The sequence below is a fragment of the Canis lupus genome, chromosome 8 (assembly GCF_048164855.1).
Source record: "Canis lupus baileyi chromosome 8, mCanLup2.hap1, whole genome shotgun sequence".
NCBI lineage: Eukaryota > Metazoa > Chordata > Mammalia > Carnivora > Canidae > Canis > Canis lupus.
The window spans coordinates 8,314,386-8,331,015 of record NC_132845.1 but is presented as its reverse complement, the minus strand read 5'-3'; the positions used below and the strand labels follow the sequence as shown (position 1 = coordinate 8,331,015).

The 16,630-nt window shown below is 51.7% G+C and overlaps 1 protein-coding gene across 2 annotated transcripts in view; it reads right to left on the bottom strand.

The window, feature by feature from the left end:
• AK5 (adenylate kinase 5) overlaps window positions 1-16,630 on the bottom strand; it is a 237,665-nt gene that overhangs the window by 7,304 nt on the left and 213,731 nt on the right. For both annotated transcript variants that reach the window (XM_072834127.1, XM_072834128.1), the window contains exon 13: window positions 11,521-11,709. In XM_072834127.1, coding sequence (XP_072690228.1) covers window positions 11,521-11,709 — 189 coding nt within the window. The remainder of the gene's footprint in view (window positions 1-11,520; window positions 11,710-16,630) is intronic.

Sequence of the window (16,630 nt, the reverse complement as noted above, 5' to 3'; positions counted from 1 at the left end):
TGCCCCAGGGTGTGATCCTGGGGACCCGGGATCGAGTTCCACGTCGGGCTCCCTGCATGGAGCCTGCTCCTCACTCTGCCTGTGTCTCTGCCTCCCTCTCTCTCTATCATAAATAAATAAATAAATAAATAAATAAATAAATAAATAAATAAGTCTTTAAAAAAATAAAAAAATAAAACTTTGCCTTCTGGGGACACCTGGGTGGCCCGGTGGGTTCGGCGTCTGCCTTGGGCTCAGATTCGTGGTCTCAGGGTCCTGGGATCAAGTCCCGCATCGGGCTCTGTGCTCACTGGGGAGTCTGCTTCTCCCTCTGCCCCTCCCACTGCTGCCTCTCAAATGAATAAATACAATCTTTTAAAAAATGATAAAATTGGGACACCTGGGTGGCTCAGTGTGGTTGAGCCTCTGCCTTCAGCTCGGGGTGTGATCCTAGGGTCCTGGGATCGAATTCCGCATCGGGCTCCCTGCGAGGAGCCTGCTTCTCCCTCTGCCTGTGTCTCTGCCTCCTCCTCTCTCTGTGTCTCTCATGAATAAACAAAATCTTAAAAATAAAATAAAATAAAAAATGATAAAGTCTTTACTCCTTTTTTCTCTTCCTCCAAATTTCGTCTGAAGTGTAACATCAGACAGCTTTTCTAGGTATCAAAAAAATTCTAAGACACATCTGATCATTTTCCTTGTTTACTTGGAACTTTCTAGGATAGTCGAGAACTGTTTCATCCAGTGCAGGAGCCACAGGGGCCTTCCGAACACCTGAAAAGTGGCTAGCACTGAGGAACTGAATCTTTAAAGTTATGTAATTAAAATCAATCCAACTTTTAAAACAGGTACTTGACTCAGTTATTGGAAAATTGAAAAATAGAACGGAACAACCTGGGTCTGTGAAATCTACGTTTTAACCAGAAATTTTACTAAATACAATCGCTTATTTCCTTTTAAAGATTTTGTTTATTCATGATAAACACACAGAGAGAGGCAGAGACACCCAGGCAGAGGGAGAAGCAGGCTCCATGCAGGGAGCCCGACGCAGGACTCGATCCTGGGACCCCGGGGTCATGCCCTGAGCCAAAGGCAGATGCTCAACACTGAGCCACCCAGACGTCCCCAATGTCCTATTTCTGATGAAAATTTACCATCTGAATTGAGTTAGGCTTATGTACCAGATATTGAAGACATATCAAAAATATACTTCCAAGTATCTCATGATTTTTATATTGATGACATGTTGACATCCTAACACTTAGGACACATTGGGTTCAAGAAAATATAGTATTAAATTCATTTGTTTCTTTTTGCTTTTTTCTTGTTAATGCAACTCCTAGGACATATTTAATTATATGTGCGTGGCCCACGTTCCATTTCTGTCGGAACACGCTGCTCCAGCAGGTTTGCTGATGGGGGGAGGGATGAACGAGCGGACTCGGTCCTGCAGTCTTGCCTCCACCTTGCTCTCCGCTCTAGCCGCGGCTTGGCACCGTGTGTTACGTGACTGGGCGCTTCCACATGTCATGCCCTTGTCCCCCTCTCTTCCACCTGCCATGAACCATACCCCCCCCCCTTTAGGACCCGCTCCAATACCCTCTTTTTCTCTGAAGTCTTTACCTCCCTTTCCAGGGCCCCGGCTCCGGGAGGCCAGAACAGTCTGTGTGTTTACTACTGTGTTTACCGCCTTGCGTGCTGCAGTCCATGGGTCTCCCGCCTCTTGGGGTTCCTGCCATTGAAAGCACCACGCTGGGATGCCTGAGCGGCTCAGCGGTTGAGCATCTGCCTTTGGCTCAGGGCGTGATCCCGGGGTCCTGGGATCGAGTCCCACATCGGGCTCCCTGCGTGGAGCCTGCTTCTCCCTCTGCCTGTGTCTCTGCCTCCCTCTGTGTCTCTCATGAATAAATAAATAAAACCTTAAAAAAAAAAAAAAAAAAAGAAAGCACCATGCTTGGACCTTACAGGTGCCCCATAAATCTGCCGCGTCGAGGGCCTCAGCGGACAGAGCGCCACTTTGTTGCCGCCAGGTCCCCGCGGTGAGTGAGGCGCAGGGAAGCCCTGGGGCCCTGAGCGGCGCAGGGGCGACCCGGGCGGGAGCAGAGCAGCCAGAGCAGCCGCTAGGACCAGCCCCAGGGCCCGAGTCCTCCCGGCCTGCTGCTCTGGGACAGCACCCCCGCAGTGAGCTCGACTCCTCGCGACAGGCCCACGGGGGAGCAAGACTGTCCTCCGCGATCTGGAGCTCCTGGCGGGAATCTGGGGGCAGGCCTGACCGCCAGGAAGGGCGCGGTGCTGGCGGCAAGACCCCTCGCGCGAGGCATAAAGAAGGGGGTCCTTGAAGCCTCTCCGAGGCAGATGGAAGACTCACCCCTCATTTGTCAAGTGAGAGGCCCAAAGCCGAGGGCGCCTTATGTGCCCTGCCCCTTCAGGCACCTTGCTTCTTCCTGGGCTGCAGCGGGGAGGACGGACTCTAGGTCCCTCCAGGTCCCTCCAGGCCCCTCCAGGCCCCTCCAGGTCCCTCCAGTCCCCTCCAGGCCCCTCCAGTCCCCTCCAGGTCCCTCCTGGCCCCTCCAGGCAACTCCAGTCACCTCCAGTCACCTCCAGGTCCCTTCAGGCCCCTCCAGGTCCCTCCTGGCCCCTCCAGTCCCCTCCAGGCCCCTCCAGGTCCCTCCAGGTCCCCTCCAGGCCCCTCCAGGCCCCTCCAGGCCCCTCCAGGTCCCTCCTGGCCCCTCCAGGCCCCTCCAGGCCCAGGCAGCTCGGGCTGAGTCTGGGGAGGCTTCACCCGCCCACTGAGGAGCGAGACCCGCCGGCGAGGGGCAGTGACAGGCGAGGCCCAGCAGCCAGGAACTGGGAAATCCCCGAGCTCTTCTGAATTTGAAAGACTTCTGGGCGCCTGGGTGGCTCAGTGGTTGAGCGGCTGGCTTCGGCCCAGGGCGTGACCCCGAGTCCTGGGATCGAATCCCACATCAGGCTCCTTGTGAGAGGCCTGCTTCTCCTTCTGCCTGTGTCTCTGCCTCTCTCTCTCTCTCTCTGTGTCTCTCATTAGTAAATAAATAAAATATATTTTTTTAAATAAAGAGAAAGGGAAAAGGAAAGCATCACTGTGATGTGTACTGACGGCCAGAGAACTGTGTATAGGATAGTAGGATCTTCATGGAGTCAGAACCTTCCTTCTGTGTGTGTTTATACAGGGTGGACTGGTCAAGAGGAAGAGCGAGAGCAAGAGAAGGTGCGAGAAAGGAGGGGAAGAGACAGGAGAGGGAAGAGGGTGGGGGGAGGAGGTAGAAAGATACACAATAAACTGTTCACACTGGTTATTGGAGGGAAGCGAGGCTGGAGGTGAGCACTGCTAATAGTTTTATACACACACATACATATAGATACATTTACTCTTTGCTTATTAGAATGGGCACATTACTAACAAAAAAAAAAAAACTTTGAAATAAATCTAATCCCAGCCACCAACATGACCACTTGACAGTTTTTACACAGCTAGGATCACGGAATCACCCACTAATGCATTTTACTCCTTTGCCCATCTGATCTCCAGAGCATCTGGAGAGACACTGTCCCCCCTGCCGCCCCTGCCCCCTGGGGCTGGGACCTGGCCAGGATATGAGGTCCCTTCATAAGGTCTCACCCAGCCTCCCACCAAAATACCCATGGAGACCCAGAAAAAGGTGAATGGTCACAGGAATTCTGAAAAATTGGATTGCTACCTATTGGCAGGGGGATTAGATTCCATAATCTACTCCTGATTTAGAAAAGGACCAGGAAGGGCAGCCCGAGGGGGCTCAGTGGTTGGGCATCTGCCTTTGGCTCAGGGTGTGATCCTGAGACCCAGGATTGACTCCCGCATCGGGCTCCCTGCAAGGATCCTGCTTCTCCCTCCTCCTGTGTGTCTCTACCTCTCTCTGTTTCTCATGAATAAATAAATAAAATCTTAAAAAAGAAAGAAAAGAAAAAAGAAAAGAAAAGAAAAGAAAAGAAAAGAAAAGAAAAGAAAGGAAAAGAACCAGGAAAGCTAGCAGCGATCCTGCTGGCTCGTCTCTAAGCCCCACTAGGCCATCCTTTTCTAACTCTAAGTAAAGACCTTATACCAAATGAACGACTTGGGAGGTGGGGGGCGGGGGAGCAACACATCCCAACCTGGAAGGACTGATCCTGGCACAGGAGGGGAAGCAGAAAAAGCCACGGGAGCAAGTGCCTCTCAGGGGTCCCTGCTCAGCTCGCCTCAGTCCTGAGCCCCCACATTGGGCAGGAGCCTCCCAGATGCACCCCAGCAGGCCTTCCAGCGCCAGAAAAGGCCCAGTCCTGGGCGCCACCAGTGCTCGAGCACACAAAGTGGGGATAAAGATCACCTGCCCGTCCTGGGGGTCGGCGGATTCCCTTCCACTCCACCCTAAATCCAAGGATGTAGCAGGTTACAGTTTCCAAAGAGAGATGAAGCAGCATCTCCCACCCCACATCCTCTTCTGAATATGGCCTTGCTACTCACGCATCAAGAGGCGAAATACACTCTCCTTCTCCTTGACCCTGGGCTGCCCGAGGGACAGTTGTGGCCCCAGCAGCAGGTGACAGGAGGGATGCCCTGTGGTTTCCTGGCTCCGCCAGAAGACGCCTTGGGGCGCCTGCCCTGGTGACCGGGAACAGTGGCTCCCTGGAGGCTCCCGTTGGGGCACTACCTCTGAACCCAGGAACTAAGCAGGAGAAGGCGCAGGCCAACCTGGAGAGGCTGCCCTGGGTGCTCTGCTTGGGAGGTGCAGCCAAGCCAGCCCGGCTCAGGCACCAGACGTGTGGCTGGGGACCGCCTCTGTGGACACCGCGGCCCTGGCCGGGTGACCCCGGCGCTCTGAGTCACGCCAGCAGAGGCCCCAGATCCTCCAACCCCACCATGATCTCTCCAAGCCCCTGGAGCACAGGAGCCACGACCACCAAGTCACAGCTGTCGATTTATGCCACTAAGTGTTGGAGGAGTTCGTCACACAGCAGTAGGCAACCAGAACAGAGGATGCGTCAACTTAAGAGAACAGGCTTCTGGGGAAAACACAACTACAGAAACAGGCAAAGGGCAGGGCACCGCCACAGGGATTCAGAAGGCAAGAAGATCTCTGATGCTCATACCACACAGAAACTAGAAAAATTTTAAATATAATTTTTTGACTACTCAACAAAAAATATTTATTGAGCACTTTTTTTTTTCTTGTGCCAGGCATTGTGTTACATGCTGGGGATGGGCTGTGAACAAGACGGACATAATTCTTTCCACTACAGAATTCACTTTCCCAGGGATGCCGGGGTGGCTCAGGTTGGGCTCCCCTAGGGAGCCTGCTTCTCCCCCTGCCTAAGTCTCTGCCTCTCTCTGTGTCTTTCATGAGTAAATAAATAAAAAATCTTAAAACAACAACAAAAAAGAATTTCCTTCTCTTGGTAGCCACAGAAATGTGCAGAAGTCATTTTAATAAAGCACGACAAATAGAAAGATGGAGAATGAAACGGTGCTCTAAAAGCACACGGGAGGGACGACTAATGTCTGCTATGGCTAGTTTAAGCCGTACGTATGTAAGAAGACGTGGTTGCTGTGAAGCAAGAACAGGCAGTCATGACATGAGAGCAGGCCTGCTAAAAAGGCAACAGCGTGCGAAGGAAAGAATGAACTGGGGCCAACAGAAAATACACAGGAGAGTTCAAGATCGGTGCTGGTAGCTAGGGAGCAGGAGCAACAGTGTAAAGACTGAACCAGAAAGGAGCAAATTTGGGGATTTTTCCTAGAAAGTCAAGAGCACAGAAGTGAAAATCATGGAGTGGGTGACAGATACAGAACTGTGCCCTCCAGTGCAGACCTCGCTGCCACATGTTGCTCTTGAGCTGAGATGTGCTGTTGGCATGAAAAATGCCCCGGATTTCAAAGACTTGGGAAAATCAGTGTTACCCATTTCTTTCGACTTTTTAAAAATGTGGCTACTAGAAAACTTAAAATTACATATTGGGTTGCATTTATATCTCTTCTGTACAGAGGCAGTATAGAAGGAACAGGGTGAGGGGAGCCTGGGTGGCTTAGTCAGTTACGCATAAGCCTTTGGCTCAGGTCACGATCTCGGGGTCCTGGGATCGAGCCCTGGTTGGCTGGGCTCCCTGCTCAGTGGGGAGCCTGCTTCTCCCTCTCCCTCTGCTCCTTCCCCCTGCTTGTGCTCTCTCTCTCTCTCTCAAATAAATAAAATCTTAAAAATAAAAAAAACAAGGAACAGAGTGAGATCTAAGAATTTTATGTTTTTTGAGGAATTCTGAAGAGAAACAGGAAGAGAAGTACTTAAAAAAACAATCAAAGAACAATTACAGAAAACGCTCCTGAGTTAAAAAAATAAAAAAAAAAAAAGGTGCAAGTCAGTGAAAGCAGACTAATACCTGGACACAAGTTTTGAAGGACATGAAAACATTGGGGGGAAAAAAAACAACCAAAAAACCAAAAACAAACCCCAAATCTTTAAAGATACCAGCTGAAAAAAGTGGGCTTCCCAATGTGTCTCTGTCTTTTCCAACACTAAATGTTTCAAAGCAGCGGAGCAATGTCTTCTGAATGCTGATCGAAAACCGTTATGACCTAAATGTGATACCCAGTGAAGCTGTCACTTGCGTGTAAAGCAACGATAGCAGCATTTTCAGAAACTCACAGAAGAACCCAACTAAAAGTTAGTTGGAGTTATTTTAGTCAACTGAAAGAAGAGTCAAAGTCAAGAATCCAGAATGGATCATTCAAGGTATAACGGCAATCTGAGCTTCTCCCTCACTTGTGTTAGACTCCAGCCCACCAAGGGGGGTCAAGGGGTGAGGTCTGTCCCTCTGGGGCCTTCTGCTTCCACTCCCTTCCTGGCAGTGCCCGCGGCTGCCTTTCTCCTTCCTTCGCCCTCAGTTCACAGGAAGTCTCCTGCCAGGTTGGATGACTACCCAGAACAACAATGAGTGTTGCTCTATTTCAGAACTTACTAAAAATGGCTAAACTATTTATGAAGTTGGGACACTGCAGCGGAAGAATGGCCGAACAAAACCGCCTTCTCCTCTGCAACAGCAAACAGAGTTGCCCCAGAACTTGACTTCCTGCATCTGTGAAATGCGAGTTTACTGAGTCAATGGCCTCTCTCTCTCTCTCTTAAATTAATTAAGACTAATAAATAACCCAGGGAGAGTTTACCATCTGTCACCAGGCCCCCTTCATCTATGGCCTGGGGCATTTCTGGGCTGATTACACCATGAATAAAGAAGTGTATGACAGGTGGAAAAAACAAACGTAAGAAAATATAACAAAGACGTTCATTAGTAATTTGGGTGGAAGATTCTTATCTTTATACTCATAAATTTTCTAGTTTGTGTCTTTTTCTTTACTTTTATACCTGGCAAAGAGTGAAGCTTGAATTATTAATTTATACAATTCTCTATACACCACTTGAGGTAGCTATTTCTGGGGTTTCTCCCACGGAACAAATGAAAAAGTCCCATGGGACCCCACGTGCCCCGCCAGAGTTGACAGAACCAGCGACAAGATCCTGAGCAAAAAGCAAGGCCAGTCAGAACATTTCTGTCTGGAATTTGGAGCTGTTCTAAATTCCATGTGGATGTGGAATTTGCAAAGTGGCCATCTTCTGGCTTCTGGGCCAGAGAAAGAAAATTCTGGATGAGAAAAGAAGGCATGTGTGCAAAGCAAGAGGGACCTGGTGGGCCTGCTGGCCTTCCTGGGCCTGCTGTGGGTCGCACAGCCGTATAATTAGGTTTTGTGTTTCGCGTTAGGTCAGCTGGAGTTGATGCCTCTTACCTATATTGATTAGGGCTCTGGAGGAAATACCCCAGAACGTGTGTCTCTGAGTGGTAATGAGACCTCATAAGAGCCTAGCTTTCTGTATTTTCTAAAATAATGTTACTTTTATGATTAGAAAATAATATACATTTTTTTTTTCCCCAAGAATCATAGTTACATGGGGCACCTGGGTGGCTCAGTCAGTTAAGCATCTACCTTGGGCTCAGCTCACGATTCTGGGGTCCTGGGACAGAGCCCCCCGCATCAGACTCCCTGCTCAGCGGAGTGTCTACTTCTCCCCCTCCCTCTGCCCCTCCTCCCTGCTCATGTTCTCTGTCTCTCAAATAAATAAAATCTGTAAAAAAAAAAAACAAAAAACAAACAATCATAGCGATGACCTGGAGGATTCCAGGAGATCTTTGTCCACCCATCTTGGTTTAGGATGATGAAGGGAGAGGTCACACAGTGAAGTCACCCACCCAGATTCATAAAGCTCCTTCACACCACTATGCCTCAGGTGTCCTGGTCCCCACGACAGTGTTTTCTCTGCCAGGGGTCTTTGGCCAGTTACTATGCTTTTTACCCTGAAACACTACATTTCAGTAAAAAAAAAAAAAAAAAAAAAAGAATTCTCTCACTCAAGATGCAAAAAAGCTTCCTTCTAGGGGTGGATGGTAGTGAGCTGGGTATGGGTATCACACTGCCACGTTGGGAAAGTTTCCGAGGCAGCTGTCCAGACGGGGTAGGAGAGCAGGGCCACGGTTGATTAATGATGTCTGCCCTGAGCACAGGGCGGGAAGAGAGTGGAATGAAGAAGAGTTCTGTCCTAGCGCTTTCTCAGATGCAGAGCAAAGCTGCCTTTATGAGGGAGGGAAGACAGTAGGAAAGTCAGGGGATCCATTTGTATCACATACGCCTCTCTCCCATGGTTTATAAGAGGTTCTGTTTTGTATAATGATGGCATAATTAGGGCACAAAGATTAAGGTGGGGGCTGTATCCGTTCCGCTTTGCTCTTCTGTTACCTTGTTTGAAGTTTCATTGCACAGTTTTGGCTAGCTGGCGGCCAGAAGGGCTGCCTGTCACTAGGCAGGGGTGTTAGCTGACTGGGCAGCCCTGAGGCCTGAAGGAAGCGCTTGTGCAGGGTGCTCTCTTCTGGGCTGGGCCATGATGTGGCTCTAACTCCTACCTAAATCTTGCTGAGCTATGGATTTGTCTTGCTTGCATCTTGGGAGTGCACTCACCACCCCGACCTCGTTGTAAGAAAACTCCTTGAACGCTCCAGGGGCCCACCTGGATGGCACACAGGCCTGCCGTGGGCTCAGTAAGCCAACCAGACGGGGAGGAGGTGCTAACAACCCAAAAAGCATCGCAGGGACAAGCCACAGACTGTCACTTAGAATCCAGGGGGGAGATTAAGCTGTTGCAGGAAGATGGGACAGGAGCCCAGAGGCCAGGGAGCGGATAGGGACAGAGCCTTTCCCCTTCCCCAGTGGAAAAAACCCAACCTGTCGCCTTCCCCTGCTCCTCCTGCAGTCCCCACCTCTGTAGCCCAGCTGCTGGCAAACCCTGCCGGGCACCTGCAAGCGGGTCTCACCGCCCTGCACCCAGTCCTCAGAGGGCCCTTGCTGTCTGCAGCAGGGCTGGGGAGGGAGCTCGTCCATCCCGTCCATCCTGTAGGGGCAGAGGCACTTCCCCCTGGGAGTCCTGGGGGCTGGAGCCACCCTGCTCCAGAGTCAGGGCCAGGGCCCTCTTGCATACTTGCTCAGCAGATCCTAAATACTCCCTCACACGGACCCAGCTGCCAGCATCTCCGACACGCAGGGAGAGCTGACAAGAGGAGTCGAATGGAACTGGAAACTTCATCTTCCACTCATTCAGGAATCTCTAAGGAGGATTCCAGAACTCAGATTGATCTGAGGACTCCATCAGTCCTGTGTCCACATGAGTATGGGGAACTTCGGCTGGAATGACACCTGACGGAGAGGAAAGGGATTTTTCTGACTCTCCAAGTGGTTAAACTCTGAATTACTCAGGGACTTTTTCACCTCTAGGAGTCGAAAGTGGAAGGGATCCCTCCTAGCCGGGTGGTTTTCCTATGCGGTCCGGGCTGCACAGAGGGTGGAAATCGCTAATCTTATACAGGCTTTTGCTGCCCTGGAGTCTTAAGACCCTGCTCTTACATCATGTCCTTTTTTCTTTTTTCTTTCTTTCTTTTTTTTGCCTTGTCTTGAATGTAAGTTTTTGTTTTATGTGGCAACCATACGTGACACAAGGTGCAGCACATGGGTTTCCTCTTGCAGGCCAAGTCCTGTCATTTGCTCAGAGGCCGCAGGACAGAGCGGATCCGTGACGCCTGCCCTGGGCAGGGAGACTGTGGCTCTCGGGCCATGACCTTGATGGCCCTGCGTTAAGTCAAGGGGCACCTTTCAGACTCCAACTCCCAGGGCTAAGTTCTTGGGATTCTGGGAAAATGGACCACTAACAGGTGTAGAAGCAGAGCATTCATCATCCGTGGCCTCTGCCAAGGAATGGATGATGTAGCTGCCCGGAGACAAGTTTGTTATGTACTGATCGAGGCCTCGTCTCCACTGCCTGGGACCCGCAGACAGGAGGGGCTAATGCTCTCCCCTGCGCTTTGGGGCCCAGTCCCCAGGGAGTGCTCTCCCAGCCTAGCCTTCTGGGGTCCATTCCCCAAAGGCTGATGGCCTGAGCACTCCTCCTTCACCCCTGACTGCCTGCCCCTCTCCCCTCCCGCCCATCAACCTTGCTTCTGCATCAGGTCCATCTCGATCTGGTCTGTGCCTCCCCCTCCATCCCCAGCCCTTGTCCCTCTTTTCCTGGGCACCTGGCGTCCTAGCCGAGCTGAGTTCCTTGTTCCTCCTGACTCTTTCCATCAATTCCCTCTGAGGCTCAGCTTGGTTGTCGACCAGTGGCCTTCCCAATGCTTTTCCTCCCCACCTCAGACTGGCTAAAGGGCCCCTGGAGCTCACTCTCTGCTTGCTTGGACCCCACACAGCCATCAGAGCTTTGTCTACCTCCCCGCCCCAAACCTGAAGTTCCAGGAGGCAAGAACCGCATCTAGGATCCGCATCTACACTACTAGGGCAGGGGATGGCCCACCGGAGGGGCTTCATTCATGTTGATTAGATGAATGGTTGGGCGGGACTGGGACATGGGCTCCCCAAATCCATGAAATTAATGGTGATTCATCAGGGAATCTCACGGGTGATCCTTAGGTTGACGCCGCCTGTTTCCCCACAGCCTCTTCACTGCTGCACCGACCAACCTGCGCTCCTGGCCCTGCGTGCTGCTCTTCCCACTAACAGTTACTGTCAGAAATCCAAGTGCCCGTTACGAACTACGTAAAAAATCTAGAAGTTCAAGTCACTGAACCTCAAATCTAGCAGGGGCTTCTGAGTCATCCTGTTCAGCAAAGGCCTAGAAGGCAGAACTTCAGCCTTATCCGTGCCTCCCTCTTTCCCTCCCCCCGCCCCCCGCCGTCTCTATTTTGGCAAAAGGAATTGTTTTAAGCAACTATATCAGACTCTGTGAAAATTCTGTGACCAACTTTCTATGGTCTATATGATGACGGGTATTTAATTTTGATTTATACAAAGGTGAAACTGTGCAGCTGTATGCAGCTCTAATTCCCAGATCCCTTGACCCAAAATTCCCATTTTTCCCTCCCTCTTTTCTGGGAAAATAAAAGGGTAACTGTCTCATTTTGGAGGAGGGAAATGAAAAGTTTCACCTTATGTAGCTGTGTTTTCGTCTCGTAATAGGCAATCACAGGGATGGACGCTCGGTAGTAGGTTTCAAGGCGCTTGGCGATGGTGGTGGTGTCTTCCACAGAAGGGCTGCCCTGGCTCCTCTGGAGAAGGCGGTTGGTCATGGTGTCTGCTGAGCAGTCCATACAGATCACCAAGTGCGGGTCTCCAATCTAGGGGTGCGGAGGAGTACAATATGGTCAGAAATTCCACCCCATGATGGTCTGGAGAAACCTGGGACCCCTAGTTCTCTCCTTTCCTGGCCTTCTGGTTCCTCTCAAGGTCCTCAAACTACACTGTGGCAGGGTCGAGACTGGATTTCACGGCTCCTGTTTTCCACATCAGTGGCTTTCCACGTGCTGCCTCAGCTTTGGTCACCTCACAATGTGTAGGGATCACAGAGTATGCTACCCAGGGCAGTCACAATCTGTCCTCCATACTAAGGGGACATAGCTGTGTGTACGCGTAGGTGTGTCTCCTCTGGGAAACCTCCCCTACCTACTGAGGCAGAGCTGATCACTTCCTTCTTTGTACCGGTTCTATCCTGCACAACCACTAGGAGCCCGGGGTGACCGTGTCTGTGTGATGTGGGGTCAGTGAAGCATAAGGGTTGAATGCTCAGGGCTCGGAGTCAGGCTGCTTAAGGTGTGGTGACTTCTCTCTAAGGTGGTCTCCATCAATTCCTGCCCTTGGTGGACTTCAAGGTCTTGCCCCGCTGAGACACAGGGCCCATAGCTCCACCTCCTGGAACCTGAGCTGACCTGTAACCACTTGGGTACAAAGAATATAATGGAAACGACGCCGTATGCTTTTAGAAGCAAGATCGTAAGAAATTTTGCAGTTTGGGCCTGGTCGACTGTCATCGAAGATGTCCGACTCTTCTGACCATGGAGCCAAGAGGAAGAAGCCCAAGCCACGCGGAGAGGCCTCGCAAACAGAGATGCCGGGCCAGCTCTTGACTGTTTTAGACACCCCAACCCCGGGCTCTGGATACGTGCACTAGCCTGAGCCACTCTCTGACTGTATAAAGGCAACTATACAACGGACTTCAAGCGAGAACCAGCCAGCCAAGCCCATCAGACCCCAGAGCCTTATCAGAGAAAATAACAAATTGTAATTTTAAGCTACCTGACGCCACCATTAACGGAAAGTATCACTCAATTTCTCTGCAGCCCAATTTTCTTTCTTTTTTTTTTTTTAAAGTAGTCTTCGTGCCCAATGTGGGGCTTGAGCTCACACCCCTGAGGCTGTGTCTCATGCTCTACCAGCTGAGCCAGTCAGGTGTCCCTAATTTTCTCATTTGTACAATGAGGATGATCACAGATCGCTGTAAGGATTAAATAAAATGAAATAAAACAATGTAAGGACGTTGCTCGGCACATGGTACTCAGTCGGTATTAACTCCTAGGCCTATTTCTCCTAGGAGGCTGCAATTCGTGCAGGGTTCGGGGGGTACAGGATTCCTGGCCCCAAGTCTTGCATGTAGTAGGCCACACAGGACAGTAAGTTGCTAGGAAGTGTGGATCAAACATCCATCTACCCCCTTTACGGGATGTACTTGAAGGCACACGGTGGAAACAATTCCCCAGGGACGCCCGGGTGGCTCAGTGGTTGAGCGCCTCCCTTCGGCCCAGGGCGTGACCCCGGGGTCCCCGGATCGAGTCCCTCCTCAGGCTCCCTGCATGGAGCCTGCTTCTCCCTCTGCCTGTGTCTCTGCCTCCCTCTCTCTCTCTCTCTCTCTGTGTCTCTCATGAATAGATGAATAAAATCTTAAAAAAAGAAAAAGAGAAGATTCTCCAAAATCTGTTAGCGTGAGCTAAACCTCTGGAGTCAGAAGGCTCCCGGCAGGCCGGGTCTGGAGGAGGCTGACCGGCGCCCGCCAGCAGAGGGCGGGCTCGGGAGCGGCTGGCTCCGGGGAGCGGGCCTGCGCCGCGACTCCAGCCACCTCCCTCCTCCCGGGAGTCCTGAGGCCACTGTGGGGGCCTGAAGGGACGCCTTCAGGTACAGACGGAGGGGACGGTCCCGAGCAGGAGCAGGTCAGGAGCCCCGGCCCGACGTAAGGGCAGGCCCGGCGCCTCCGGAGGCTGAGGTGCCCAGAGGTGCCGAAGGCCGCTTCAGGCCCGGGCCTGGCCCGCCCGGAAGAAGCCCCCCGGGCACTTATTCACGGGCTCAGAGTTTGAACAGCTGCTCTGTGCAGCCACTTCCCACACGAGGGGGTTTGGCCTCCTGCCTCGCCCGCTCCCTCGCGCCTAAACTGTGACCAGCCGCCAGGCAGTCCCGCCGGAAGTGGCCTGCACCGTGCTCCTAGTCCCCAAGATTCTTTGAGCTCTCTGAATGAAATACTATTTGATCGTTTTCCAGAAACACCTTGGTCTAGATTTCCGGCCTTAGGAAGTCCTCTGGAGGGGCGCCCTGGGGCTGCCTTCGACTCAGGTCATGACCTCCGGGTCCTGGGATCGAGCCCCACACGGGGCTCCTGGCCCAGGGAGACCCGCCTTCTCCCTCTGTCCCTCTGCCTGCTTGTGCTGTCTCTCCCTTAAGTAAATAAATAAAAAATCTTAAAAAAAAGAAAAGAAAAGAAAATAGGAAGTCCTAGGAGTGGCTCTCCGTGCCAGCTCTGCCGCTTTTTCGTTAGACTGTGGTTAACCTTCAACACCACGTGACCCGAAGGGCACCCTGCCCTCATCTGAGTGAATCAGAGACCTGGGCGCCACCCCTTGCCCCCAGCATCACCCTGCCGGTGTCCCTGGCATTCTCCCACTGGGAGCTGGGGTCTTCATAGCCTTCGGGCACAAGGGCCCCGTAGGGGTGGCTGGTTCCGCAAGCAAACAACATTTCAGGAGGCCACCCCTTTAACCCTTTGAGCCCTCTGCGGGGGTGGGGTATTAAGTCTCCTCTGGGTAGGAGGAAGTGGAGGCTCAGGGAGGTTAACCCGCCCAAAGCCACGGAGGACTAGTTAATGACAGTCCTGAGCCAGCTGTGTGTGGCTCCAAAGCCCGGTGACTTCACCCTCGTGGACTTCTCCCTCAGAATGGGGCTCAGGCCAGATGCCTGCTGGGCCAAACGGGGCCAGGAGGGGAGGGCAAGACCATGGGTGGGGTCAGAGGCCATTGCATTTCGAGGAGGCTGGCCCTTGCCACCTGTTGGGCTCTAACTGGGAGGAGCACTCAGCCCAACACCACCTGTTGGGCTCTAACTGGGAGGAACACTCAGCCCAGCGCCACCTGTTGGGCTCTAACTGGGAGGAACACTCAGCCCAACACCACCTGTTGGGCTCTAACTGGGAGGAGCACTCAGCCCAACACCACCTGTTGGGCTCTAACTGGGAGGAGCACTCAGCCCAACACCACCTGTTGGGCTCTAACTGGGAGGAACACTCAGCCCAGCGCCACCTGTTGGGCTCTAACTGGGAGGAGCACTCAGCCCAACACCACCTGTTGGGCTCTAACTGGGAGGAGCACTCAGCCCAACGCCACCTGTTGGGCTCTAACTGGGAGGAGCACTCAGCCCAACGCCACCTGTTGGGCTCTAACTGGGAGGAACACTCAGCCCAACACCACCTGTTGGGCTCTAACTGGGAGGAGCACTCAGCCCAACACCACCTGTTGGGCTCTAACTGGGAGGAGCACTCAGCCCAGCGGAGAGGGAATGTGGTAAGGGCTCTGCTTAGTGGTTTTAGCAGGTGGAGCGGGAGGAGGAGCTTGCCCTGCTCACCTCTGACCTCCACCTTAGTTTTCTTCTGGTTAAGACCGGTTAGGCCCTGTTTACCAGTGGGCAGGGGCATGCCACCCAGAAACTCTCTTTTGTTGAGAAGAAGAGCTGTCTTGTTCTTCCTGCGTGCCTCATTCCCCTCATTTCAAAATGAGGCTAACAATAGTTTCTACCTCAATAGGACGATTGCCAGGATAAAATGAGTTAATAGATGTCAAGTGCCTGGCCCCTTTTAAGCACTACATAGATGTGAGCCTGGCAATCTGCTCATCCCTTTGAATTGTAAAAGCCTCTGTTGGTCAGATTGGGGTTTAGGAAGAGCCAGAGGCCCCACCCAGGCTTTTAGCCTAGGACACACGCTCCAGCTGTTTCCTGGTTCCCCTGCACTGGGAGCTAAGGGGTCCTGGTCGACAATACAGAGGCTTGCCTAGTTCCCATTTGCTCTCACCCTGGAGATATATCCCCTCAGGGCACCTCACTAGAGGAGGGGTATCGGGGTCATCCCCGCATTCTTGAACATACAGCCCTAATCATACTATGACCACCCCGCTGCCACCGTAACTTTTGCCCCTATGCTGACATGACACGGCTCGAAGCTCTACAACAAACTGGATGTCAGATGAAGAGGGCAGAAGATGTCAAGAGGAGAATCCCAAGGTGGTCCCCAAGGCTCCTCACGATTCCAGGCAACTGGATCACACCCACGAGGAAGTCCTCTGGTCAGATTCATAACTTATTATTATTTTTTTTTTTGCTAAGAGCTCATTCTGAAAAATCAGAATCACTTATTCTGTAGATGGAGGTGTTGCGAGGTAGGTAAGAGTAGGCCGAGGGACGGAATGGCACCATTCACACGGCCAGGAAAATTATCTGCATAATCAGGCTAAGGGCACAATTTCAGCTAAGAGCCTCCTGAGAGGGCAAAGCCAAGAGCAAGCGCATGCATTTTGTTTCTGTTAATATCTGTTTAGTTTGGCTGTTGTGGGAGCAAAAGGTTGGGTTAAAACAGGAAAGCACTTCAGTTTCACACTAGAGAGCGAGGCTGGGCACGCAGCCCTCCTGGAGATGATGATAACCCTACGAAAGGGAAACAACAGTACCTACTGAATAGGATTATGAAGATTAATAAAATGACATAGGTAAGGCATCGAGTTCAACTCCCGGCATATTTTAAGGGCTCAAAAAATAACAGTGATTATTCTGTTACTTATGTATTCCGTATGATATTATCTGTATAAAAGAGGGTGGAGCAAAGACTGGAAGGATATACAGCACAATGTTAATACGGGCTACCTCCGGGTGATTAGTCTTTGTTTTATACTTTCCTGTATTTTTTTAAAAAGATTTTATTTATTTATTTATGAAAGACAGAGAGAGGCAGAG